Raw genomic sequence first — 25,170 nt, forward strand, 5'->3', positions numbered from 1 at the left:
CCAGGCACAGAGTCCACACGCTGAGAAGGGAACATCTAATATGATAACTTCCTCGCCATTTACGCCAACTCCATTCTAGCAGTCTCCCCCCAGACCGGCACTTTGGGCGCGCTAGCTCTCTCAAGCCTGTGTTCACCCATCAATGTGAACGTACTCCCACTGCAGCACACATATTCTTCTTCGACGAACTCCAGGTCTAATATCTGGAAACTAACAACTTCTGACCCAATCTGGCCCCTAGCAAGGCGCTAAACTTCGGCTCGTCGAATTAAAGGTTGCTTTCGGCCATTGGATGCCAATTACTCTCGCACGAAAACGGTTTCCCGGCCGAACCTTGCCTGAGTTCGACCCCTGAAGACCACATACCCATTATGCACTGCAAGCCTAGAGTCAGAATACCATGATTATCTCCTCTAACACGTAGGGAATGAGGGGGAGGGGGACATACTATGGTCGCGCCGAGGCAAAATATACCGATGTTAAGGATCGTTAGAGTGACTTTGCGAGACGAAGAGAACCAGCGTCCATGGTTCATCCAAAGCCAGAGACTTGCTGGCAGGCAAACTGGTTTCGATTAGAACCATTCATAAGGACTGAAAGGGGAATGTGGACTTACAGCTAAACCAGGAGCAGAATAGAGCTGCCTACACATTGAACCGTTAGTCTTATGTCACATCTCACACGGTAACAAGGGAGTGTGCTCACAATCAACCCCAATAACAGATTGAAATTAGGAACCGCTTCCGCAATGATCCAGCTCACCGCCCAAGATACTGCACATATGCCGATCCAACTCCCGAGGCTCTTGACGCTGTTTTGATGAATGACGTTTGTACCCTTCCATATGCGTACATAAATATACTTGCAGCCTACAGATCCGTTGATTACGCCTGCAATAATGATGGTGGGCACTGCGATCCCGAAGCAAATCTTGCGGACAATTGGGGACGCAGAGCCCAGGGCGGGTGAGGCAACGAGAGGTCCAGCGTAGTAGTAGATTATGGCGGCGATCAGCATGTAGAAGGAGATGGCGCTGATCTGCATGAATGCCAGCGCTTTAGGAAAGTCTCGAGGTTTCTTTAGTTCAGAGCAAAATCCGAAGAATGCCACATGGCCAGCTGCCAAAAACGTCTATTAGCGGATAACGAAGAAATTCAAAGTGAGGGCTTACCGTATGCTAGAACAATGTTCATGACTGGACCTAAGCCTTTGACGAGTGGAATGCCGTTGTGAACCACGACGATATGACCCATGTCTGGTTTCGTGACTCCTATAGCGATCATCGCGATGGCGACGGAAACGATCACGGATACACATGCTACATCTGTCAACCCCACACCTCTTCAATCAAAGCCCTAGTCAATGAAGGAGACTTACAAAACACAGAGAGGTAACTAACGGCCTTCAAGGTTCGCGGTAACCCCATCACAAAACAAACTACCAGCCCTGCAACACTGAACGTAATGGTGCAAGTCGCATGATCCGTCATAGCATTCATTGCGATCGCGAAGCTCAGTATATGAGCTCCCATAATGAAGACTAAGATAAGGACCTGAGAAGCCGCCATGATTTCCCTACATATGCAGCCAACGAGCGGACTGATGGATCTGCCTACGAGCTCTCCACAGTCGGCGAATGATTGCATGGCAGGATAAGCCTCCTTGAATTGGCCAATGATGTAGCCGGTATAAGTGGCCACCAGTCCAAGACCGAGGATCAGAAGTAGGCCTGGAACTAGGCCGAGAATTGCCACGGCTTGGGGGAGGGCGAGCACGCCGAGGGAGATCGTTTCTGCGAGCATGACTGTGGACGTTAGGTAGTAACTAGAAAAGTATAGTGTGAGGGAATGTACGGATGCCGGCATGCCACCATTCCATCGTCCTGTAATGTATAGCTGCCCCCGCCTCATTGCCGAAGACAGGGTCATCAATAACCTGTGTCGTGTGAGCACTTTCTTCTCTGGGATGAGCGTGTGTTTGTCCTCACATGGCCCTCTTCATTCGAAACTGCAGTATGTTTCTCGAGGTCGACAGGTTTCGGCTCGTGAATGGGATTGTCGTAGATTTTGTCAATGACCATAGCCGTCGCAGGAGGGTCGATGGGAGAGCAGGAAGAGGAAAAATTGTCTTCACTCGAGAACTGAGAACCCCACTCTTGTATGGAAAGAGTAGCCATAACAGCGCCGATGTTGCAGGGATGGAATTTTTTGATGGTGGTGCTGTGTGGTGACGAGAGCTGTAGTAGTGCCAATGTTGGGAAGTGAAGAAGGAGGAGACAAGGTCTGCTGGGAGATAGCTACCCATCGCCCATGTGTTCCGAATTGCTCCATGCTTTAGATAACACGGGGGCTGATAAGGACTGTTGAACTGAGGTTGAACGACTCGGCTATGACGAGAGAACTAGAGTTGGTGTTGAGGGTGGGGGTTCCTAATACGGAAGCCAGCTAGAATAGACCAACGAGCATGTAGTTATAGAAAATCAAATACCAATTGCACGCAGCTGGTAAGGTATTGATTCAGTCAGAAGACCGTTCTCCACACACCAGCAAAGGCATGTTCTATGAAGCATGGCAATGCCCACTGTAAAGAGAGGAATACCAGGAGACATTGCATTGGAGGTGAATGAGGTCGCGGACCGGTCGCAAACGTCAACCATTATTACCATGATCAAACAGATGGCTGCGTACCCCTTGAGCAAATATCTCTTTCTAGTCGAAATCCCGAATAATCAGGTTAAGTCTTTATTCTCATGTTTGATGCAGCCAGTACCTGGGATAGGGTCTAACAAAGAAGCAAGCAACAAAGTAATAGATTCTCAAGCAAAAGCACCCCGTTCATCAAACAGTGTGTCCGGAGAAGCAATGGACATACGAGTACAGCAAAGACCCAACTGCGGTAGCTGAAAGCTCTAGGATAGCACATGATGGATGAACGACTGGAGGCGGGGTAACCCAACCAGGCGGATGAGGCCAGCAATGCTTGCGCTGAGGGGGATAGCAGAAGCACAGGAGAAGCTGCCGCCCGCGATAGCTCATATGGACCTGTTTCGCATGGAGTAATTGATGTTGTGGAAAGACGGTGAGATTCTCGATCAACAGAGGTTGGCCGAGCGGGAGCGAGGGGAAGCCTGTCTCTCTCGGGACTCGAGCCGAAGCGGACAACGCCTCACGCGTTCGATGCATGTCCAAACCATCTCCTCAGCATCCTGGAACTGCCAATCAGCACCCCGACCTGGCGCAAGTGGCCTGGAGCAGCTGAATCAAAGCCGTCCCTCAGAGCACGCAGCCAATCTGCCTAATATCGCAATGGGGGAAGCCCGCCAAGAGGAGGCTGGAGAGACCTCACCTCCACCCAAAACCTGGAAAGCCCGCCGTGACTCTGACTTGATATCTCCTCCGCATCTCCCTCTCCCTCCTTCATCTTCACTGCTAGCAAGCCATTGTGTTCCGAGACGCTGTCACAGACGTGACACCGCAGGCATTACCAAGACAAGGTCAGTAAGCGCCAACAGCTCGTGCATCAACGCAGCTCCGTCCAACCTCAAACCAACCCTCCCCCCAGCTCCGCGTGAGCTGTTCCTGCGTCCTCCCCCGTCGCAAAGCAGTCGAAACTTGTTCGCGACGCTGATTGCGCTTCTCTGCAGCTTCGCGACGGCACTTTAGTACTTAATTCACTATGGTCGAGCTCCGCAAGCGCAAGACGCCCCCGCCCGCGCCGGTGCGCCCGGCCAAAAAGAAGGCTGCCCCCAAGGCCGAGAAGACTAAAGTTAGCAAGGGGAAGGCTGCCGTAACTGAGAAAGTTGTAGAAATTAAAGAAGCTGTGACCGGCAAGATCAATGGTGAGAAGGCTGCAAATCCAGCTTCCGGCCCGCCCAAGGTCGGCGATACCATTGATCTCGTGGATTTCGGCGGCGAGATCTTGACGAATGATGTAACCAAGACCACCCTCGCGAAGCTCGTAGAGGAAAGCAAGGGTGGTGTTGTTCTATTCACTTACCCCAAAGCCTCCACTCCCGGCTGTAAGTAAACTACTTGCGCACGTAGGGGACATTGTGCTTATACGACTTTTATTAGGCACCAAGCAAGCATGCCTCTTCCGCGACTCCTACGAGCCTCTGACGGCCACTGGATTGAGTATCTATGGTCTCTCAAGCGACAGCCCTAAGGCCAACACCACATTCAAGACTAAGCAGAACCTCCCGTACCCTCTCCTCTGCGATCCCTCACAGACCCTCATCTCAGCAATTGGCTTGAAGAAAGCCCCGAAGGGAATCACGCGCGGCGTGTTCGTCATTGACAAGGCTGGCAAGGTGCTTGTAGCCGAAGCAGGTAGCCCTGATGGCACTGTCGCAGTTGTCAAAAAGATTGTGGCCAGCAGCGAGGGTGCCCCTGCATTGGCCGCGCAGGGAGCCAAAGACAAGGAGGATGTCGCGATGGCGCAGACCGCTAGCGAGGTCGCTGATACTGCGGCCAAGGTCGACAACGAGGCTTGAATGAAGCCTCAGGTAAAACTCCGGCCTTTATTTCGGTATCTTTTGTGTAGGATTCCCCTTCCTGTTTAGTTTTCGGAGTTGGAGCGCATTTATTTAAATGTCAGGTACTCTGATTCGTGAAAAAGTGCTGGAGTCGTGTCAATAAGCGCTTTTCGACTGTCTTTGCGAATCTAAGATGTCTTCAATACAAGGTCCCTCTCCTGTGCTCTTCGCATGACATATCCTCACATAAGCATTCGATGATAAGACCCTTAGGCTCCGAGCATCGAACCATTCTCCTCAGCCCTGAGACGTAAATTCTGTTGACTATCCGTGCGACAGAAACTTCAAAACCTTTGAGGAGGGGCAAAGCTCGTGACTTGACAATGAGACATTTGTTTGAGCTTTTCCAACGTGATGTGATCTAACCTCACCACGCCCCTATATTGCTAATGTTTGGCTGATCATGTAGGATGGCTAAATTGGCTTGGCTATTCTCGAAAGAATAAGCAAAAACCACTACAACACTCATTGACCTTAAAACGTACTCTCCAGCGCTCGACCCTCTCTCATTTGTGTCTTGCCATTTTCCATGCTTACCAGAGTACTTTCACGAACCATCTTCTATCATCGAAACTCATCGCAGTGGCTTCGAAGTTAAAGTGGGCCCACTACCCATTTTATCTTCCAAAGTGGATTGACAGGGTTAAGTTAGAGAAAAGTTTGTAGGGAGTGAGATGTGGAAGCCGGGTTATACTTTTTGATAGGGATCACAATGGGAAGGCTGGCTGCTTGGAAGGTGGAAAGGAGTGGAGATACAGGCTTAATCGTAGCGAGTTACGGAAGTAGTAGCAAGTGATGTGAACTCACATCCTCCGCTATTGTCGTGGTGTGAGTGAGTGATGAGAGGGAGATGGGTAGACCCGGAATGGTTGGACGGCTGCGAGGTATAATCCTGTCCATGAATTGCTCAGATCATGGGGTAGAGAGACAAGGTGCGATTATTCAAGTGTTCACTTCTCCCACCTCCTTCGCTCTCTCTACTTCTAGACTAACCCAACCACTCAACTCTTCAATCAGAAACAGAACAAGTCACTGTTTATGGGCCTGAGTAAATAAAATCTTCTGCTCGGTGCCTTTATGTTGTTCGGGAGCGTACTAACACCACTAAGCTCTCTGCAATGGCTCCTGTAGTGAGGAGAGTACCATCATTGCAATCTAGCAAGTTTTTTCCTTGGTTCCAGGTTTTTGTCTCTCTCATATATAAATCATTCCATGACTCAAACAAAGATGATTTCTTCACAGTAGGAAAACCGGCGGCTAAGAGCGACTAAAGACTCAAAATATGAGTAAAAAGGGTCGGTGGAGAGCTTTCTCTTGCTTGACAGAAATTTCTCTGCTTTGATAAAATGGTAGAGAAATGCACTTGTGTTAGCTTTCACATATGAATCCTCCACGACCTTCAGGATTGGCATCCATTTGTTCGATTGCTTAGAAAGTAATAACCAACCTAGGGATGTATTAAGTCCCAAGAAGGCAGGCCAGGCTTGCGATGAAGTCCCATCAATAATGATGGCGAACACTGTTGAAAGGCGATGATCCTCGAGATTCTGGTATCAACACGTGGCAAAATTCATAATCTAGACAATGCTGTGGTGCGAGATTCTAAGGAGCACTAGGGCGAATGACAAATAAACCCTAAAATTGCTCACGCAGACTGCAAAATTAGCTGGCGCTTAAGTAACGTAGGGCGAGGTGAGAAGCGAGATGCAAAAATAATAACAAAAAGAAAGATTTCACTCCCCCACGTGGGCTCGAACCACGAACCTCCTGATGTCAGTCGAATAACAGTCAGACGCGCTAGCCAATTGCGCCATGGAGGATTGGTGAATTGATTATGGAGTGAAGCTGGAATTATTTGGTATCTATAGCCAAAAATATATATTTTGAAAAATTTCTTTCCAGACAGAGCCCCACAAGCTGTAAGCGAGGATGCTGTGACTCCTGGAAGCTTTGGCCCATAAAAAACTAGTGTTCCCGATGCCGAAGCCCAATGTGGGGTCCACATCGGAATTCAGCACTCAGGCCGATATTTTTTTTCTCGTTGGCCTCCACAACTCCTTTGTACGGAACTCGGCCTTACTCGCGGAGCTTGTATCATCTCGACAACGAAGGCTGCCTAGCAACCCTTCTCGCATCGAACCCAGCTCGCAAAGTGGCCCCCAGAAGGAGCTTGGCTGAAGACCCATGCCTGAGCAAAGCATATGCCCCCAACCTCTAGCTCCGGTCAATGGCAAAGAAACGTATCCATCCCATTCGATCGTGCTTTAGGCTGTTATGAAGAAGATTTCCGCTTCTTTATATTCTCGGTGTGCTCTATCTGCACTTGGCATTGCCTCCCATTTGTATCTTCTATGCTTCTCTGTGGGTTTAAGAGCAATTGACCAATTTGAAGAATAGGGATGCCTTATTGTCACAAAGTTACTGCATCCATCACACGGTAATCTAAGATCTTATCGGTGTAGGAGGTTGAACCAAACTCTCTTCTCAGGGAGCGTTCGTAATCACTACTCGTGCACGTGGCGAAGCGAAAATTCCTGTGTAGACGCTACGAGAACGCACAAGCTTTCACAATTCACCATTCACGGCCTTAGAGCGTGTTATTACATAACGTGCAACTTGAACGAGATACAGTTTATCTACTAGCCCTCTTGTTAGAAGTAGGGAGAATGTCAGGAAGACGCAAATTTATATCTATAACCCTTTGTAATAGCCCTTTTTATGCACTACGTCTGAGGACAAGATGCATTATATTCACGCCTAAATTGCGCCATCAGAGGAGCAATCAAAATTCACGGCCTTTTGACTGAGATATATACAATTTTACTGTTGACCTTATGGGTAGCTCCTGCCGATGACATTTCACAGATTAGCCGTAAGCCAAGGACAAGGAGCCTCCCGTAATTCCCACAGAATCAGGCAAACACACCGTCTATGAAATCAACAACTTGGGCCTCCTCCAGAACGGAGGATGCAGCATCCTTAAACGCCCGGTGCACAGGATCTTCGTTTACATAATAGTCTCTATCCTCCAGGGTCAAGAATTGGACCACGAACGCGTGGGTCATGCCATTCTTCATGTTTAGCAATCAGTTTACACACTTCGAGGATGGTTAACACCTCATTGAGGTATGTGTATTTTGCACATACCTGTTGCTTCTCAATCGACATATCCTTTCCTCCAGATATCGATTTGATGTATGCTTGGCGGGTGCTTGGATGAATGCAGGTCTTTTTCAAGGCAAGCATTTTCGAAGTAACCTAGATACATAAGTATATCACGATGATGTTTGGTCGCCAATGTACTCTTACTTCTTTGATTGCCGTGATACTCGTGCTCTGCTTAAATTGGAAGAGAACCACATGGTTCACATATGGTGTTACTTTGGGCTCAGTGTAAAAGGCGTCAAACAATAGGGTAAGGTGATGGTGTCTGGAAATAGATATGGTCACGGCCAGGAAAACTAGAAGCAGTAGGACTATCTCCACGAAGCGTTTGGGAAGTAGCATTGGCAGTGAGCGTAGAAACGTTGAACAACCGAGACTAGCAAATTGAATGGGGTAGGTAAGATTGAATGTAGGCCAGCAGCGCAGAGGATCTCAACCATGGACACTAACGCACTTGGTATAGAATTGTAGTGAATTGGTGAATTGCAGTTCGAACACGCGTCCACGAAGTAGTGATACCTAAAACCGCGCTAACTGAAAATAGCCGATGAATTAAGCCGGCACTGCTCCGGTTCAGGAAGCTCGGGCCAAGGTGGAAGAATGACGTGCCTGACAGTACCATGTTGACGTACGGGGAGATGTAATTCCACCATGGCAAATTTGTGCGCTCTTTCCAAGGAATAGTGGGTGTGCTTTGCCCTTCCCAGACCTCACAGTGGCTAGATGGCCAGAATCCTGGTCATGACCGCATGATTGGGTGAAGCTTGGCATACTCGTCGTAGCCGTTACGTCACAAGGTCAGGTGAAAGCCATCGTTCACATCTCGCCCCGACCAGTACAAAAGCCCTTCTGTGTGTCGCCAAAGCTACCTTACAACAAACCAGAATTTCCTCCACGATTCTGAACCCTAGACAACTGGTTCCTTTCATCTTCCAACACAACGAATCCATTCCAATGGCGACTCTTCACTGTGAGTTGCTATCACCTTCCACAGTAGCAAATAATGGCGCTTTGGAGGTTTCCTCAAGTCGATGCTGCAGATCCAGTTGTAAAACTCTGCAAATTGCCCCGCACCCCAAGGGTAGCTTCAACAATTAGTGCTTTATCTCTTTGCTGACTCAATCGTTTCGTAGACCTTCCTCCCGTTAAGCCCTCGGCCATCGCTCTCGGCACGGCATTCAACCATGCTGTCTCCCTCGCTGTTCTCGGACCTGTATTTGGTGATACTTACCAACGCGCCCAAGCTGCCAACTCCAAGGAGGAGTTCTTTAAATCAAAAGAGGCCGCCACTGCCGCTGCCACATGGGGTAGCTCTCTACTCGGCTCTGCCATTCAATCATATGGTGTTGGTGCCTTGATCAATGCCACTGGAACTTTGACCTACAAGGGCGCTGCATACATGGGCGCGTTGATCTTCATGGCAAGCTCTGCACCTACGGTATGTGCATGTACTTCTTCTTCTGTCGCGGTTTCGACACGTCCAGCAACTAACAATCCCGTAGCTCATCTCCCAGGTGGTCACCGAAAAACGCCCGCTTGACACCATTGCCGTTGGAGCTCTTGCTCGTGTCTTCGAGACTGTTGGCCTTAGCTTGTTCCTCACGTACTGGGGAACTCGCACTAACCCTTTCGACTAAATACCTTGCGTCTGAATAAGGGGAGGTGGAGTTTGGGGTATTTTCGATCTTGGTAGCTTCAATTGATTGTATGAATCCTCGATGATCAATAAATGGGGAGATGCTGGGCCTTCCATTGCGGTTTCAGCTTTCCGACTTGTAACAATAACTCTCAACCCTAACCAACGGGAACTTCAATGTGTACTGCTCCTTTTCTCACCAGCCCCCTCTTTTGGAGTCTGTCCGTGACACTTCTGCGGTTGTGATGGAACTCCTGAACAGTTTTCAGAACCAGTTCTGATGATGATGCATACGACTTGGCAGAGTTGCGCGCCCGTTGTGGGTGTTCTCGGGCTCGCCGTATAGCGACAACATGCTCAAGATATCGATGTAGGTTGCATTTTGTAGCATAGTACATGAAGATTTCATAGCCAGATCCATTAGGCCACTATTTCTAGGGAAATTACGGGTAAGGTTGGCAGAATTGCTTCGTCCAGTGTTCTAAGACGCTGGCGAATTAGTCAACCAGCTGAACCGGACATTTGTGCGTCTATGTTTCAATACAGTCAACGCATGTTCCAAAGCGGTTCTACAATATCTGGCAAGCGTCTTTCGTGTCGATCACTACGGCCTTGGCCTAGGCAAGGAGAATCTTGCAGATCAAGGTGTCGACGTCTTAAGTCAAGTGCCATTCGTCAAGCCGTCTCTGCATTTCGTCTGTCATCATGTAATCCTTTGCAGTACAGTACAAGACGTAGATTTTGGGACCAAACCAAAAATCCACGTTGACATCTTCCCCAGGCTTGAGCCATCCTTTCGGTGAGCGTTTATACGTTTAGTTATGATGTCTGAAGTAGCTTCTGCCTTCTCCCGTCCGTGTGACTTGATTGCAAGGTTCATGAAAAAATAGCGATCCTATTCTTCCAAATCAAGATGGCAGTAGTTTAGTGCGTATATTGGTTGTCCAGTGTGGATGGCCATTTGGAAACCTTTTGCCGGAGCATTTCCACGCTCATAACGTCAAGGCAGAAGCCTTGCGAGGCTAGAAAGATGTTCATGGTTCTCTGAACAAATCCTATAGATGGGATAAGTTCTGAGGAGCTTGTTGTGATTTTTAATGGTGTTAAAGAATGGGTTGAAAATGAAAAGGTCTGGGGAGTGAATGTTCGAAGGCTTGTGGTATCAGAGCTTCTCTAAATATCAGCTGGCTTGGCATCCTGACCTCATCCGAATCTTTGCGGCGAACTCGCGGAGGTTTGCGCACAATTGCTTCCTCGGTTCCTTTACCACCAGCAATCTCGATACTGCCCAAAATGTTTTCGAGGACGGCGTTCTCATCGGTATGTGTGAAGAATGTTCAGCGACCATCTCATTCAATCTTTGTCTGACAATATTTGCAGGCTTTCCGAGCCACCAGTCGAACCATCCGCCCACTCCCGACTATAGGCACAGCTCCACGCTTCCTAACACCTCTTCAAATCCGGCTACTATCCCAAGAAACGCGCACAGCGATCGATAAAGCTGTCGCCACATCGCCGGTGGTGCTGTTCATGAAGGGAACACCAGAGACACCCCAATGTGGATTTTCGAGAGCTAGTATTCAGATCTTAGGCATGCAGGGTGTGGATCCAAAGAAATTTACGGCATTCAATGTGCTAGAGGATAATGATTTGAGACAAGGTATGTCTTGCTCTTATGTACTAGAGTATTGGTATGGATTGGGTTTGAGTCACATGAGCGTTCAATAGGGTAGGAGTGTATCAATGGCTAATTGTTAAGCGCATAGGCATCAAAGAATACTCCGAGTGGCCTACCATACCGCAACTGTACGTCGACAAGGAGTTCATTGGCGGCTGTGACATCCTCATGAGCATGCATCAGGACGGGTCACTAGCCAAGCTACTCGACGACAAGGGTGTTCTCGTGCCTGCAGAAGAGGCGCCGAGGTCCGAGCCCCCAAAATGATAAAATGTTGTGTCCTGTTGGAATTGGCTTTAATGCATTTTCGACGGACGTCCCTAATAACTATACAAAACCACTTTGACTGCAAATGATGAGCAAGCATTGCCAAGGAAATGTAAGATCAAGACTGTACATATACCTCAAGTACCAAGTTCCGTAAGCTGGACTCTATGACGGATTTTAGAAACCATTTCACGTGATGCATACAAGTAGTCAGGCTCAAACTCATCTGAGACTCATTCATTCCCCATATGCCATCCTTCGATAAGACTTCTCACCCCTCTCTTTAAGTCTCAACAATGTGACCATGTTGTATAATCCTGGAGCCGGAATATATTTGGAGCCTATTTTGCGTTCCTTCCTCATTCGTCTCATGCATCTCTCAGTCTCAAACTTCAGGCCTCGCGACTTCTGCCAACACAGTCTTCCCTACACGACGCATTCGCGTCCATGAGAGAATGCAGGTCGAGTGTCCCATCCCAGTTCTAACCGCTAGTCGCTCGATACATTTGTCAAAGGCCGTTTCACCCTCCAAGGTCAAGCCCTCGGTCTCTGCAGCTTCAATTTTCAAGCCACAACCTCGAGGAGCGGCTAAAGCTGCGAAAGCGCTCACCACTATTACCAATGATGCTCTCGTGACTGTCGAGAATTCTAGGGTGAAGAAGGCACGCAAGAACGAGGCTTCACCATCAAACAGCCTTGGAAAATGGAAACTCGCGCCCATGAAGAACGGCGATAGGCACCCACTTGCTGTGGCATTTAGAGGTATTTGGCAACCCTGCGAAGTCCATTCTAGGGGCTCAAGGCAATGAACAGGCACTACCAACGCCTACCGCACCCAGCTATATGAGTTCGTCACCACCAGCATCACTTCTAAACACGAGTCTCTCCATCAAGCTCTCTATGACTCAACTGTTCATTCAGCCTTTGGTCCTGATCCGGGCGATGCTGGTGGATCGCCGCTGAAGTTGTCTTTATCATATCGACTTCGCCAAGTCATTGCTCCGTTGACTGTGCCTATGGGTGACTTTGGTCTCCAATACCATGCCACGAACAAAGAGACCGGCCAATCAGAGCTAACAAAGTACTCGCTCAGGGAGAGGATGACAGACTTCATGAATACACTTCGACAGCAAGAAGCTGAGATCATACAGCTGCAGGCAGAGTGGGAGGCAATTCTTGGAGAGATTTGGAAACTCGGAGCTCAGGTCCTGGGTGAGAATCTCATGCGTGAGCTACTCATCCCTCGAACTTCGCCGGAACCCCAGAAAGAACGCTTCTCCGTACCTGCGGGAGGGGATGAAGAAATGCAAGTTGTGGGCGAAAGCTCCAAGGTGGTCAGACCCAAGAAGAAAGTCTCCTTCAAGGAGCCGATCCCAAAGTTCCTTACTAAAACGTCGATGTATCCGCATTCAGTCTTGCCTCTCCCGAACATACCCAAAGAAGGAATGAAAGAGCTAGAAGAAAAAGTTGATGATCTGGGTTCTACTAACATCGCAGAGCTCAAGAAACTGGAGAAAGACCAGCAGGAGTTCTGGACTCGAAAACACCGGCAAATCGCAACGGCGTTGGGGCAGGAGTGAGCAGCAATGCGATTTCCCGACTACCCGATCCTCGGCGCCTGACGCAATTTGTTGCAAATATGGGCTGCTGCCGGAGATGCACAGCAGAGCACATTTATTTTGGCATTTCACACGTGAGTATCTCAGGGTGTGCATCTCCTCGGAGGAATCAAAAGAAAATGTTACAGCGACTTTCTTCAGCACCATTGATGGGTTCACATCTGCACATGAGCGAACTTAGACATACCGGAATGTTGTGTGAACTTGTCGTAGAATAACACCCAAGGATGATGGGAGATGCAGTGCTACAATCAAGAGAAAAAGAACATGTAAAGAGCATTGTGAAGAAAAGACCGAGCCCATGCGCATCCTCCACATTGAGGTCATTCTGTCGCAAGCGCAAAACCCCCCAAAATCCACATGGTCTATGTCGGTCTAGTAGGATATCATTCCTGGAAAATCAGGCACAGTGACTCCCAAAATGCACGTCCCCGGTATGTGTGTGTGTGTGTGTGTGTGTTTGTGTCTGTCTTGTTGTCTGTCCCTGTCTATTCCCCCATCGAAGGTGTCAGTTTAGTCGAAGGAGCTCTTGAATGTCCACCTGTCCTCTGCCGATGAAGCGAACGGCACACCGAGCTCGAAGAGCGTCGTGACAGCTTCAGAGAAGTCCTTGAAGAAAGCATCATTGTCCTTGGCGTACTTCTCTACGTATGGTCGGAATCCCTTGTCCTTGATGAGCGCCATATCCGTTGGCAACATCATCAAGCTCTTAGTCTTGACATCCTCATATTGGCTCGGACCGTTCCACTTCTTCCACGCCCACTTCTCCTCCAACAGCAGCTTGTAGTAATCGTTGGTCAGGGTGGTCGGGGAGAAGGTCCACGGACCGTCGTAGCCAGAGCGATCGGTGTGGCAGCGGCCGAGAGCGTGAGCGCCAGACAGAGCTACGATTTCGCGGTCGCTGAAGCCCATGCGGCCGAAGATGGCGCGGATGTGCTTCTGCTCCTTTGAAGCGTCAGGAAGACGGCCGTCGGGTGTGCAGAAGGAAACATCGCGGTCGGAGCGGCCAGGACGGTAGGGGATCTTGGGGCCCTGCATTTCTTGGATGGCGCAGACTCCAGCGAGGACCCAGAGGTCGGAGTAGGATATCCAGGGGAATTTCTCTGGCAACAGCATTAGCCTATGCATCGAGAAAGTCGAGAAAGGGCACGAGGTAGAAAATCATACCCTTAATAGGTTCGAGGAAGTCTCGTGCCGCTTTAAGGCCAGCATTTGCGCCGTGATCGCCTTCAGGTGCGAATCTCATGGTAGCACCATTTGAGCCACCAGTCCCAGTCGCCTTGTCGTATCTATATCGCATTAGCACTCATACGGCTTCCGTCATATCCATGTCCTGTGTATACTCACGTTCCCGACGCGTGCCACGCCAATCGCAACAGCACGGGTCCGTAGCTCCCGTCGTCGTACTCGTCCTTCTCCTCCAGCTGCTTGGCCACCGCATCGTACACCTTTTGGTAGTCTTCAAACTTGGGGATGAAAGGGCCCTTGGCCTTCGCCTCTTGCCCAAACAGCTCTGGCTTGTATTTGTAGGCTGCGTAACCACCGGCAGCAATTACGAGGGCGCCGGCGCCCCACAGCATAGTATTAGGGTTGTGTTCATCGCCACCCTCCTTGCCCGACGCATATCCGCGGCGGAACTGTTGACGGAAGGCCTGCTGTGGGACGGCAAAGCGTGCAGAGCGCGTCGAAGCGGTGCGGAAAGTAGGGGTCGAGGTGCGCAGGGCACGCGTGAAGCTTCGGGAGGCGGAGGCCATGGTAGACAGCTATTCGAATAGGTGTCGTGGATCTCCGGTGCAGATGGTGTGATATTGTTTCCTTCAGACGATAAGCTTGATCGACAGCTCCAATTGCAGTCGGGCTGCAAGCAATTGTAGATGGAGGGAGCGGGGAATAGATTAATGGCGGACAGGAGTGCGAAAGTGAAGGTGGTAGAGAGCTTTAAAGCGTCGACGTGTTGGCTAGTTACCCGCGGCAACGTCCGACCCCCGTTTCTATCGTCTTCTTCAAAAGCCCACAGCAGCCGGAAGATAACCAAAGTGGAGCCCGTGCCCTGCCCAATCAGGGCCCTCGTACACCATCATCTTTCATCGAGAACGCTGCTGCTCAGCTAATCCGACAACATGACTTTCCCAGGGTCACTTCGCCGATTTGCGTGACGGTGCCACAATTCGCAAAGAGAACCGAGAATACTACACTTCAATTTACGGAGGCGAAGGAGCTTGTAAATAGCTTTTCAGGGTCCAGTCCGCAGAGCCTCATCTTCCCCTCCTACGTCCCGGCCCCTTGCTCCGACAACCCTTGATTCGTCGGCCGTGTCAGACAGATCGACAGTCACATAGATGCAAAGGAGGGGGAAAGGGGGGTTGGTGAAGCTCCTTGAACTCTTGAGGGTGAGCCCTGGGTATGCTCACGGGTACGGTACACTGAGAGTAAGTCACGTTTGTCTGCATGCTCAACGAACACACCGGGGGCAAGCTGGCTCGAGAGCATTGACACCGACGACATCAATATCTACCAATCAGCTGCTCGGCAGACTAAGCAGCCTGGTTTTAGAGTGAAGAGAGCGTTTAAGTGCGCAAGAGTATCCACAATGTCGTTGGTGCACATTAGAATTCATCTAGCTCTATGTAGTATCTCCGAAAGCAAGCCCATGCCAACCTATGCTCCGGACGCCGTTCATATCATGCCATGACCATGCCATGACCCAGACCGATGATGCTGACAGATGAAGAGAAACATTACGAAATGTTGTACGTGCAAGGGTGGATGGTACTAAGAATCTGGCTGGCAGAAACACGCCCCTTATTCTAAAATATCGCCGCTTGTGTGCCGTGGAATATATGTTGCAATATAAATAACTTCAGAACATGTCGGTGCTCGTCGTCATATCGCTCGGCGTTGATCGCATCGAATCGTTGAATCGTCCGCCGTTTGCTGTCAACTCTGCTGCCTCCTTCTCCAGCTTCGGCTTTAACTGAAGCCAGGAGGTCATATTGGGTTCCTTCGGAATAGCGACCGCCCGTCGGTACGATGGACATAACTCCATCTCCCTCAAGCTAATAGGTGGAGTGAGCTGGGCAGCTTTCTCGACGAAAAATGTCTTGCGGGCCTCCTTCTTCCCTTGATAATCGCACGATTTGGAAGTGCGAGTAGCGTCTTCCCAATGCTCCATTTTTTGAGCAAATTCACGCCTTTCTTCGACCACTTTGACTTTGTTGTTGATCCAGGTCCTCATCTCGGCGTGCCAGGATACACGATTGTCCCGGCTTTCTTTGACAAAATCTGCAACAAGCATCTGAACATCCGACAGTAGGTAGACAGTTTTTAGAGAGTGCGCATGTGCAGGACCAACGCCAACAAAATTTCCCCATGAGTCGAAAATTCCAGAAGGGAGACACTTCTGGACGAAGGAGATATCTTCCCCGTTAGCATCTTTGAACATGGCTAGTGCCTCACTTTCTTTAATCATCTTGGACTGTAAGCAAGTCTTGCACCAGCGCCGAAGAAATGCCCAATACGTCTTTCGCGTGCCTTGCGTCCCACAACTCATGCATCCGTGACCATGTCGTAAATGAGCGTATTGGAACTCTGTGAGCTCACTCGGGGGGTCTGGGAGGCCAGCGCCGTAATAATACCTCCTGCTGTGTTTCCATAGCGTGGGGTTATCTCTGAGAAAACGATAGCACGAAGCGATCTTATCCCGCATTTCCAGTAATTGGGCAGGGTCAGAGAACCTCAAAATAGTGAACCAGGAATCCAAATCGATCTCCTTTTGCAAAGCTCTTCCTCTTCGAAGCTTCGTGGGCTTCGGCTGGGGTCTGATGGTGGGGAAAATGCGGTCGTTTGCCCCACGGAGTGCCGGGATAGCCATGAGAGTTGGTGAGCTGTCGCGGGATGTGGTTGACTTCTTGGACTGAACTGCCCCATCCTCGCCCTTCCCATCGTCTACACTCCGTTTCCGCTTCTGTTCCCTTTGAAAGGCTCCGGAGATTTTGGTCAATGGCACTTGCTGCGACCTCACTTCTTCAATCTGGCTCATCGCTCGCTTGCCACCTGGCTTCCGGCAGTTGATGACAGTCCCGAAAGGCTGAGGTGGTGGTCCTCGGACCGGAGCTTGTTTGTCGACTTTGAAGGCGACATTTTTGGAATTCACCATGGCTGGTCAGCAGGCCAGCCGCTGAGTGACAAAAGAGCCAGAGAAGAGGATGAAGGACTGAGGAGAAAGTAGCGACGGGATAAGAAATCCTTTCAAAGCGCGAAGGCTGTGATGGTGAAGTGTGAGCAGCGTGAACGAAGAGAGGTTCAGGTAGAGTTTTGAGGTTGCGCTGTGGAAGAGAAGCCTCATCGGACGTGTGGCGCTCCGATGACCTTGGATTGGTTGGGAAAAGGAGATCGTTTGACTAAGCGGAGATTTGAGAATCTGGAACCGATGGATTGCCGGCAGGAGCATCTCATCTAGCCATCAGCCTGTGCTTAAAGTGGTATAAGCGGGTGAATACATTGAGCAGCATAGTTTGGGCGGATAGCACAATCAATGCCTATTTCTGTACATGCCTCTCATGTTCCGCTTGCCACTCTCTGAGGGTGATTACTTAATGCATGCGCCACAACCGGGGCCTCTGTCGATCATTCTCCTTGACGAGAATACCCCTGGAAGAATGCCATCAATCAGTGGGGGAGATCGCATTTCCGCCCTCCGGCAGATTCAGATGCAGCTGAGAATCCGCGGTAAGTATTGAATATTGCTTCAGGGATGAGGAAGCGTCCTTTATACATACCGGATGCCTTTTCAACTCCGGCTCCGCTTCTCGCGATGTGGGAGTTAGATTTCTCATACCGCGTGCTTTTTCAGATGGGCGCTAGCGGCAAAGATTGCCCACCATTCCTCTGCAAGCAATAGTAACCTTCCCCAATTGGCAAATGCTGAGCTGAAATGCGGGGATGGGGATTGAGGGGACCTGACCTCGGTGCGTTTCCGCACTCGTAAACCCGAGCTCCAATGATTATTAAATCCTTCTTGATCTACACCTTGGTGCAAATTGGGACCGGGGCTTCCTTTTCCGTTTGGCAATCTCGCACTTTGACTTCGTTTTGGTGTTGACATCTTCCGACTTGAACTTGCCCTTGCTCGTTGACGACGAACATCTCTCAACAACGTGGTTTCAAGGAGATGCTTCCTAAGAAAGAGAGTAAGTGAAGAAAATTTATTTTCATATTTATTTTTTCCGAGAATCCACTTGCTAAATCTCCATAGATTTGGAAGATCTCCAGAGTGACGACCCTGCTCCTCCGCAATACGATGGCAACTACAATGATGATCTCTGCGTGGAGTGCCCTCCCCATACCACAGAGCGGCGACTAGTGTACCGGATTGACCTCCACGTTCTCCCGTTCCTGTGTGTCATGTACCTCTTAGCATTCTTAGATAGAGTCAACATCGCGAACGCCAACGTCTTTGGGTTGTCGAAAGAACTTCACATTCAAGCGGGAAACAAGTACAACGCGGCCCTTGTGATCTTCTTCGTCCCATATATTCTATTCGAAATCCCGTCTAATATCCTCCTAAAGAAATTCAAACCAAGAATATGGCTATCCAGCTGCATGTTTGCGTTCGGTCTCATCACAACATGCCAAGGCTTGGTTCAGAGCTACTCAGGTCTCCTTACCACACGATTTTTCCTTGGGCTTGCTGAGACGGGCATGTTCCCAGGAGGTACATTCACCCATTGGCTGAAATGGTATTTAATGGCCAGGTACTGACGGTACCGCAGCTTTCTATTTGATCGGAATGTGGTATCGTCGTTACGAGGCCCAGCGCCGATACACCTTCTTTTTCTCAAGTACTACGCTCGCAGGTGCCTTTGGTGGCCTCCTTGCAAGCGCTATTGGAAAGATGGACGGCATGCGTGGCTATCGTGGTTGGCGTTGGATTTTCATCCTCGAAGGTGAGTTCCTTTAAACTAATGTGACCAATGATAAACGCTTTGAAGGAGCTAATCTTAGTAGGAACTCTAACCTGTGTCGTCTCGATATTCTTTTACTTCCTCCTACCGAACTTTCCTGAGCAGGCTAAATGGCTAAGAGAAGACGAGAGAGCCTTTATTCGGGCCCGACTGCAGCAAGATCAAGGGAAGTCGGCACTTGAGCGACCCATTACGCTACGAGACGTGGGGCGAGTATTTAAGGACCCAAAAATTATTGTCGGCGGGTTCATGTACTTCGGTCTTATTGTGCCTGCATACGGATATGCATACTTCTCACCAGGTATTATACAAAGCTATGGATACAGTCCTATCCAGACCCAGCTTCATAGCGTGCCGCCGTGGGCAGCCGCATTTGGGTTTGCCATGACAATCGCCTGGTTTAGCGACCGCTTTAAACACCGCTTTGTCTTCGCCATCTTACCGATCTGTGTTTGCATATCTGGATTCGCGATCTTGATAGCCGTCCACAACCACCGATCTGTGCAGTATGGTGCACTGTTCCTCGTAGCCATGGGCGCATACACCGCTATGCCAGTCATAGTGTGCTGGTTCAACATGAACCTTGGGGGTCACCATCGGCGCGCCGTTGGGACAGCCTGGCAAGTTGGTTTCGGAAATATCGGCGGCATCATCGCAGTGTATGCCTTCCTGGCTAAGGACGCGCCGCGGTATATCCCGGGGTACTCGATCTGCATTGCGTTTGTGAGCTTGAGTGCTCTCAGCTGCCTCATCTACTTCATCATGTGCATGTGGCAGAATAGGAGTAGAGATCGGAATGCGACCGACCTGAGCCTGACCGATTATGAGAAGACGGAGCTTGGGGACATGAGTCCGGATTACCGCTACCTGCTTTAATGTGGAAGGCGTGGGTATGAATCTAAGGGTTTGAATGAACTCCTGGGGGTTCGAGCTAAGGACGAGCACGACAAGAAGGTTCGATAGAGAACGAAAGTTTGCCCCAGCTCAAAGCCGAAGAGTGTACGTTTACAGTCTCCGCGAGTGTATGAGGTCCTCTTGACAGGGGGATCTTCTACTAGTAGTCTTAGCAACGGTGGAAAGGACCAAGGCACCTTCCCTGTGCACTGGGTGCTCCCCCAATTACTTCTGCACAACCAGCCCAGCCAACAACTTCCCTTTCGCTTCATTGCGGGGAAAGATTCCAGAAATTACTACATTCTTTCCTTCATAAATTCCATTTTACTTTCCCAAATTTCTTCCTCCAGGAAAGTGGCACACCCATGTCCTGGGTTCTCAGGGATCTCCGCATGGAGGCATTGTAGTAGGCCTTATGTTTATTTGTAGATCTTGCGGAGTACACGCGTTTCCTTTCGCATCATAAGCAGGCGTGGGGGTTGGCTCGAGTCGTAGATATGACGCTCTCTTTAGCAGATTTGATTGTGACCATTTTTGAGATATGCCGCTCCACGTAACACCGATATCTGACGCAAACCTAAATAGACTTTCTCGGTCCTGCGAATGCTCCACTGCGTCTTGCCGACCACTGTGGAACATGGTGGGTAATTTAAAGCAGAAATTAGCGTCCTGTTGATGTTCTCCTTTCTTCTAGCAAGAGGCTCGGCGAATGGACTCCATCCCAGTTGTGCTCCACACTGGGTGATAACATGCTGTATACACGAGAAAGTTGGGTACACTTAAAGTTTTCCCCGAGCAGCGCATGCTGTGCCCGTTGAGGAAGAGCGACCAACCCCAAAACACTAGTAGACCTATCGTGTCGCTTCGGGGGTCTTCATGATCGCATTGTGAGTATCGAATAAGCCGGTGATATCCTCCATCAGGTCTAGATATCGCTGGTGAGCTTGGAAGATAAGCTCGTTACGCTGCCATTCTTTTGAAAGACGTGCGTTAGGTGTTCAGCTCGTTGAGCCCTGTACATCTTTCTGGCAACGAATATGGGCACTCTGCCAATGTTCTCAAGTCACGCTTGGGACTGTAGTTAAACTCGCCGTATCGACGCTCTCCCCATCCCCCCAAATCTCTTTACTCTCCACCTCCACATCCTTCATCGCCCCAGCTACCTCCTCGAGCTTCATAACCACGTCCAAGACACCCTTATTGACCTTTTCAAAATACCGGTCATTAGCCTCTCTCCTCTTCCTCGACAGCTCGATATCCTTCTCCGTCTCTTCTTCCAGTCTACTTCTCTCAAACGTGCCCCCAATCCCACTTCCCACGCTCCCGGGACCGCCCTGAGACCCACCAAGCTTCTGAGCACGGTCCGTGGCAAGCATATCTGCGGCATCAGTCCCTTTTGCCAATTTCCGCTCCTCCACACCTTGCCCTTCCTCTTCGGCTTCGCTTCTTGCCCACGCTTTGGCAAGTTCGATCTGTGCTCTTCGCAGCTCGTCTAATGCGCGGGAATGCTCAGATCCAAACACAGTCATCCCAGGCCCTTTAATTGCACTCAATTCCACTTCTTCAAGCGTGTTTTGCATTTCAGCCCATATGGCTTCTGCGCGCGACGAGGCTTCAGCATCGGCGGCTTGGTTTTGCTGGTTTTGGCGACGGATGAAGGGAGCTGAGGGGTTGGATGATATGGGGCTGAGATTATCGGTGTCGGTATGACTGGGTGGTAAGGGGCGCTTGGAATCAGGGCCAAGGAGGGAGCGTTGGCGGGTTAGAGGGGTGCGTGTCGGTTTCCCTTCTGTGGATGGGATGAGGGATGTGTTGGAAGCATTGCGGGATGGGGGGCCGACAAAGAGGGCAGGCGCGGGAAGGCGGTTGGAGGTTGTTTTTGTTATGCTGTTTGCCGACATTCTGAGCTCAAGGTGGTGATATATCCTTCATAGTACTTGAAATGGTTCAATCAAAGGTTGGGTTGTTGATGTAGAGGGCATCCGATAAGATAAGATGCGATTAGATAAGATTCGACCAAATTCGCCACTAGCGCCTCGCTTCAGCGCACTTTCGAATTCTCAGGATCAAGCAGCTTCATCGAACCTTCGAACCCAACCCACCCCAATTACCCAGCGATCCCCCAATAAGTCGGTACGGCGCCTTCATATCCTTCCCTCCTTCCCCTCCCTCGATTCTCAGCCATTTGCTATTCTCATCGAGCTGAGGTTTCCACCAAACCCAACCCCCCAAAACCACGCACCTCATTCATTGATTCACATCACTAACAACTTCCGCCTAACAGCAATCATGGGTAAAGGAAAGCCGAGAGGTCTCAACGCTGCCCGCAAGCTACGTAACCATCGCCGCGAAGGCCGCTGGGCCGATCTGCACTACAAGAAGCGTCTGCTCGGAACCGCCTACAAGTCGTCTCCCTTTGGTGGCTCTTCGCACGCTAAGGGCATCGTTCTCGAGAAGGTTGGCGTTGAGGCTAAGCAGCCCAACTCTGCTATCCGGAAGTGTGTCAGGGTTCAGTTGATCAAGAACGGAAAGAAGGTCACTGCTTTCGGTATGTCACAATGCCCCTCGAAAATGGCACTGGAAGATGGATGGCAGGCTGCAGACTTGGCAACGGGAGGCTGGTTGGAGCGAGTCTGTGCTAATTCTAATTGTGTTGCAGTCCCCAACGACGGTTGTCTCAACTTCGTAGACGAGAACGACGAAGTGCTCCTCGCCGGATTCGGTCGTAAAGGCAAAGCCAAGGGTGATATTCCCGGTGTGCGTTTCAAGGTTGTCAAGGTTTCTGGTGTCGGTCTCTCTGCGTTGTGGAAGGAGAAGAAGGAAAAGCCTAGGTCATAAGCTTCTAGCGAAAAATATTCAGCGTACGTGCGTGGGTGCGAAGCGAAGCATCGTGCATTGAGGACGATGGAATGGGCTGGGGATGGTCGGCTGACACATGGGATGGCATACGGAGTCTTCACTGGGGACATTTCTGTATTTCGAGAGGCATGAATATCTCATGATCAGCTTGATGGAGGTTAGATAGAAAACCTGACCTGTGCGAGCACAAATTCCGTCATAGTGTTAGGGATATTGGTCCTTGTTTGTTTCTCAAGTCAAGAACTATCTAGCAGTGATAAAACGTGCCATGCTAAACCGCCTATACCCTACCCGGTTCTTTCTCCACACGATTCACGAATAATACTAGCGAGTTGAATATCGACAAAACGTTAACCATACATAAAACGGAATTTGTCTTCTAATCAGACACGTGCTCACTACTTGCTTCGACATATGAGCAGCATTCTAATCCACCCAACGGAACACAAATAGGCCAAAGCCCACCATTTGAACGCCAGCCACCTGAACGCCAGCCACCATATGTCCTAAAACAAACCAATCTCTAAACAGCAATCAGGAGAAACAAGGGTATCTAATCAAAAACGCCAACCACACACCAGCAAACACCAGCCATACACCCTACCCACATTCGCCCAATGCAAACCCGGCCCCTTAGCCCGAAAACAAAGAATTAAAAGTATCCTCCAAGCCAGTCATCTTAGGCTTCGTATACGTGTCGTACTTCAGTTTCGGAGGTTCAAAAAGCTCTTCATCCTTCCTGACCCAGCTTGGAGCTTGCCGCAGGCTCTCCTGTGTCGTCGGCGAGCCCTGGGAATTCATGACTTCAGCGAAGAAGTTCTTCTTCGCTGACTGCGTGGCGGGCTGGAAGATGCTGGGTTTCCAGGGGTTGCGGCGTTCGTGTTCTTTGTGTTTAGGAGGTGGTGCAGGGACTCTGCGATCGAAGGGGTTGGTGGAGGGTTTGGCGAAGATGGAGTGAGGTTGACGGGGTGGGGGTGCTGAAGGCGCTTGGCTGAAGACGGGTGGCAAGATTTGTTGGGGCGGTGCAAATGTTCGGCGGGTTGGAGTCCAGTCCATGTCGTCGTTGAGGGTCTTGTTGACGTGCGCTTTGCGGAGATACGGGGTATATACGTCACTGTCGTCGTCACGGAAAGAGGAAATAGACTCGGTGGGCGATGGAGGATATTGGTCATTTAGAATGCCGGTAGCTTCTCCTGGATTGCTAATTGGGAAGGATTCGGTGAAGGATTGCGCCATGGTGTCGAATGAATCGTACTTCGGACGTGCGGGCTGGTATGGCTCTTGAGTGCCCTCACGGCTGGTAGCCTGGGGAAGGTACGGATCGATCCTCTTCATGAATGTCTTTGTAGATTGGTAGTCGATGTAGACAATTTGTCTGGAGAGCAATGTTGCCTGAATCAGTTAGCAGCTGGTCTAAAACACACCGGGGAAACTTGCGTACGGCGATGACAAAAGCTAGAGAGATGGCATGGCCGACCCGGAAGAACTGGAGGTTGCCGTTGTAGGCAGAAGGGTCTTGAGATCGATAGAAAATGCCATACCGCACGGCAACAACCACGAGTCGTAGAAGCCATTGCGAGGTGAGACCTCGCATTCGACCGCCCGCCCGATTGATTTTAGTTTCCAATTGTGGATTCCACCAAAACGTGAGTAAGTCAGCAACCAGGGTGTATTTGATCTGCAGCATGACTGGGGGGGAATTGAAGCAGAACCGCTCCACCGCGAAGGCTGTCAAGGCCTGCTCGAGACACAGGGGCCAGTCGAACACTGTGGCGGCACCACTTCCTGTGTCTGATTGTAGCATGATTCCAAACAGGTGCCAGACAATGCCCACTGCGACGCTAGCATAGTATATCCATTTCGCGGCGAAGACGACACGGAGCAGCCATGCCTGTTTCGTAGTGTCGTGCTGTGCCCGATTACGCTTCGAGAATTGCAGGATGCGACGAAGATGATCCGTATTGGCCGTATATTGCGCCGCTCGAATCTGTTTCTGGACTGTGTGGACGCACTTGTCGCATACGGGGGGATACCGACGTTCAAGCTCATCTCGAAAGGCATCGACGGAGGCCTCGTACTTGGTGTAGTCGGGGTCGTCGTCGTCAGGGAGGTACTCGGCCATGGCCTTATTCACGAGGAGTTGGTTGCGCTGACACGATTTGCAGAACGCGTCTTTGGCCGTTGACACCTGCGGAGAGGGAGAGCGGGAATGCGCATATCGGACGAATCGAGGAGCTGTGTCCTCGACGGGAGGATCTACGATTCCTCCTTTCTGCGGGGATGTATCAGCAACCTGTTTCTCTCCTAAGGGTTTGGTGAAGGACCTCATCGACGTAGTTCATGCTTTCGCAGTGCGGACACAGCCAGGCACGAGTTATGCCTGCCTGGTTGTCACGCGAGTAGGTGCCGCAGTAGTGGCAGGTCAGGCCCGGTCGGAACAGCCTCCTCGCCATGTTGTGTATGTAGGGAAGTAGACGAGTAGTACAAAAGGCCTTTCGGTTCGGTGCGTGATTGCGCTCAAGTGCCAGAATACGGGAGTCCTCGACTTTCCCTCGT

General features: G+C 50.2%; 14 protein-coding genes and 1 non-coding gene across 15 annotated transcripts; 8 read left to right on the forward strand and 7 right to left on the reverse strand.

The window, feature by feature from the left end:
- Nucleotides 1-90: 90 nt before the first annotated feature.
- Nucleotides 91-1,934, reverse strand: BDR25DRAFT_267817 (amino acid transporter). Its single transcript, XM_033687074.1, has 7 exons — nucleotides 1,853-1,934; nucleotides 1,378-1,803; nucleotides 1,172-1,318; nucleotides 706-1,118; nucleotides 617-644; nucleotides 449-564; nucleotides 91-376 (listed from the first exon to the last, which is right to left on the reverse strand). The coding sequence occupies exons 1-7, from the start codon at nucleotides 1,875-1,877 to the stop codon at nucleotides 269-271; spliced, it is 1,263 nt and encodes a 420-aa protein (XP_033543874.1). The 5' UTR covers nucleotides 1,878-1,934; the 3' UTR covers nucleotides 91-268.
- Nucleotides 1,935-2,748: 814 nt separating this feature from the next.
- Nucleotides 2,749-3,626, forward strand: BDR25DRAFT_359082 (uncharacterized protein; the record flags this gene model as incomplete). Its single annotated transcript, XM_033696042.1, has 6 exons — nucleotides 2,749-2,778; nucleotides 2,811-2,894; nucleotides 2,959-3,077; nucleotides 3,148-3,440; nucleotides 3,477-3,566; nucleotides 3,601-3,626. 6 exons carry the CDS (start codon nucleotides 2,749-2,751, stop codon nucleotides 3,624-3,626), a joined length of 642 nt encoding a protein of 213 aa, XP_033543875.1.
- On the forward strand, nucleotides 3,411-4,650 carry BDR25DRAFT_305836 (AhpC-TSA-domain-containing protein). Its single transcript, XM_033690495.1, has 2 exons — nucleotides 3,411-4,017; nucleotides 4,073-4,650. Exons 1-2 carry the CDS (start codon nucleotides 3,675-3,677, stop codon nucleotides 4,489-4,491), a joined length of 762 nt encoding a protein of 253 aa, XP_033543876.1. The 5' UTR covers nucleotides 3,411-3,674; the 3' UTR covers nucleotides 4,492-4,650.
- Nucleotides 4,651-6,269: 1,619 nt separating this feature from the next.
- BDR25DRAFT_t38 lies at nucleotides 6,270-6,353 on the reverse strand. Its single transcript has one exon. It is a non-coding gene; the product is annotated as a tRNA-Asn (tRNA).
- Nucleotides 6,354-7,433: 1,080 nt separating this feature from the next.
- On the reverse strand, nucleotides 7,434-8,158 carry BDR25DRAFT_267824 (uncharacterized protein). Its single transcript, XM_033687075.1, has 3 exons — nucleotides 7,843-8,158; nucleotides 7,681-7,791; nucleotides 7,434-7,604 (listed from the first exon to the last, which is right to left on the reverse strand). The coding sequence occupies exons 1-3, from the start codon at nucleotides 8,038-8,040 to the stop codon at nucleotides 7,446-7,448; spliced, it is 468 nt and encodes a 155-aa protein (XP_033543877.1). The 5' UTR covers nucleotides 8,041-8,158; the 3' UTR covers nucleotides 7,434-7,445.
- A 180-nt stretch (nucleotides 8,159-8,338) lies between these two features.
- BDR25DRAFT_305837 (DUF1761-domain-containing protein) lies at nucleotides 8,339-9,536 on the forward strand. The gene is made up of 3 exons (XM_033690496.1): nucleotides 8,339-8,668; nucleotides 8,832-9,136; nucleotides 9,201-9,536. The coding sequence occupies exons 1-3, from the start codon at nucleotides 8,653-8,655 to the stop codon at nucleotides 9,333-9,335; spliced, it is 456 nt and encodes a 151-aa protein (XP_033543878.1). The 5' UTR covers nucleotides 8,339-8,652; the 3' UTR covers nucleotides 9,336-9,536.
- A 1,023-nt stretch (nucleotides 9,537-10,559) lies between these two features.
- Nucleotides 10,560-11,443, forward strand: BDR25DRAFT_336192 (monothiol glutaredoxin-5, mitochondrial precursor). Its single transcript, XM_033693077.1, has 3 exons — nucleotides 10,560-10,654; nucleotides 10,715-10,994; nucleotides 11,101-11,443. The coding sequence occupies exons 1-3, from the start codon at nucleotides 10,628-10,630 to the stop codon at nucleotides 11,277-11,279; spliced, it is 486 nt and encodes a 161-aa protein (XP_033543879.1). The 5' UTR covers nucleotides 10,560-10,627; the 3' UTR covers nucleotides 11,280-11,443.
- Nucleotides 11,444-11,734: 291 nt separating this feature from the next.
- Nucleotides 11,735-12,997, forward strand: BDR25DRAFT_376655 (uncharacterized protein; the record flags this gene model as incomplete). The annotated part of the gene is made up of 2 exons (XM_033697456.1): nucleotides 11,735-12,041; nucleotides 12,093-12,997. 2 exons carry the CDS (start codon nucleotides 11,735-11,737, stop codon nucleotides 12,857-12,859), a joined length of 1,074 nt encoding a protein of 357 aa, XP_033543880.1. The 3' UTR covers nucleotides 12,860-12,997.
- An 84-nt stretch (nucleotides 12,998-13,081) lies between these two features.
- Nucleotides 13,082-14,875, reverse strand: BDR25DRAFT_292798 (cytochrome c peroxidase-like protein). The gene is made up of 3 exons (XM_033688681.1): nucleotides 14,246-14,875; nucleotides 14,066-14,187; nucleotides 13,082-14,001 (listed from the first exon to the last, which is right to left on the reverse strand). The coding sequence occupies exons 1-3, from the start codon at nucleotides 14,650-14,652 to the stop codon at nucleotides 13,412-13,414; spliced, it is 1,119 nt and encodes a 372-aa protein (XP_033543881.1). The 5' UTR covers nucleotides 14,653-14,875; the 3' UTR covers nucleotides 13,082-13,411.
- Nucleotides 14,876-15,498: 623 nt separating this feature from the next.
- Nucleotides 15,499-17,194, reverse strand: BDR25DRAFT_305840 (uncharacterized protein). The gene has a single exon (XM_033690497.1). The coding sequence runs from the start codon at nucleotides 17,052-17,054 to the stop codon at nucleotides 15,759-15,761; it is 1,296 nt and encodes a 431-aa protein (XP_033543882.1). The 5' UTR covers nucleotides 17,055-17,194; the 3' UTR covers nucleotides 15,499-15,758.
- Nucleotides 17,195-17,959: 765 nt separating this feature from the next.
- BDR25DRAFT_72661 (MFS general substrate transporter) lies at nucleotides 17,960-19,935 on the forward strand. Its single transcript, XM_033698960.1, has 4 exons — nucleotides 17,960-18,087; nucleotides 18,153-18,611; nucleotides 18,670-18,843; nucleotides 18,905-19,935. Exons 1-4 carry the CDS (start codon nucleotides 18,069-18,071, stop codon nucleotides 19,735-19,737), a joined length of 1,485 nt encoding a protein of 494 aa, XP_033543883.1. The 5' UTR covers nucleotides 17,960-18,068; the 3' UTR covers nucleotides 19,738-19,935.
- BDR25DRAFT_359089 (uncharacterized protein) lies at nucleotides 19,772-20,657 on the forward strand (the record flags this gene model as incomplete). The annotated part of the gene is made up of 6 exons (XM_033696043.1): nucleotides 19,772-19,890; nucleotides 19,949-20,158; nucleotides 20,245-20,279; nucleotides 20,341-20,395; nucleotides 20,450-20,523; nucleotides 20,575-20,657. 6 exons carry the CDS (start codon nucleotides 19,772-19,774, stop codon nucleotides 20,655-20,657), a joined length of 576 nt encoding a protein of 191 aa, XP_033543884.1.
- Nucleotides 20,430-21,677, reverse strand: BDR25DRAFT_345213 (uncharacterized protein). Its single transcript, XM_033694023.1, has one exon. The coding sequence runs from the start codon at nucleotides 21,654-21,656 to the stop codon at nucleotides 20,814-20,816; it is 843 nt and encodes a 280-aa protein (XP_033543885.1). The 5' UTR covers nucleotides 21,657-21,677; the 3' UTR covers nucleotides 20,430-20,813.
- A 152-nt stretch (nucleotides 21,678-21,829) lies between these two features.
- Nucleotides 21,830-22,847, forward strand: BDR25DRAFT_345214 (ribosomal protein S12/S23). The gene is made up of 3 exons (XM_033694024.1): nucleotides 21,830-21,888; nucleotides 22,040-22,303; nucleotides 22,415-22,847. Exons 2-3 carry the CDS (start codon nucleotides 22,045-22,047, stop codon nucleotides 22,591-22,593), a joined length of 438 nt encoding a protein of 145 aa, XP_033543886.1. The 5' UTR covers nucleotides 21,830-21,888; nucleotides 22,040-22,044; the 3' UTR covers nucleotides 22,594-22,847.
- A 22-nt stretch (nucleotides 22,848-22,869) lies between these two features.
- BDR25DRAFT_267847 (uncharacterized protein) lies at nucleotides 22,870-25,124 on the reverse strand. The gene is made up of 3 exons (XM_033687076.1): nucleotides 24,939-25,124; nucleotides 24,056-24,886; nucleotides 22,870-24,006 (listed from the first exon to the last, which is right to left on the reverse strand). The coding sequence occupies exons 1-3, from the start codon at nucleotides 25,065-25,067 to the stop codon at nucleotides 23,248-23,250; spliced, it is 1,719 nt and encodes a 572-aa protein (XP_033543887.1). The 5' UTR covers nucleotides 25,068-25,124; the 3' UTR covers nucleotides 22,870-23,247.
- Nucleotides 25,125-25,170: the final 46 nt, after the last annotated feature.

This window comes from Lindgomyces ingoldianus, assembly GCF_010093535.1.
Source record: "Lindgomyces ingoldianus strain ATCC 200398 unplaced genomic scaffold BDR25scaffold_31, whole genome shotgun sequence".
Taxonomy (NCBI): domain Eukaryota; kingdom Fungi; phylum Ascomycota; class Dothideomycetes; order Pleosporales; family Lindgomycetaceae; genus Lindgomyces; species Lindgomyces ingoldianus.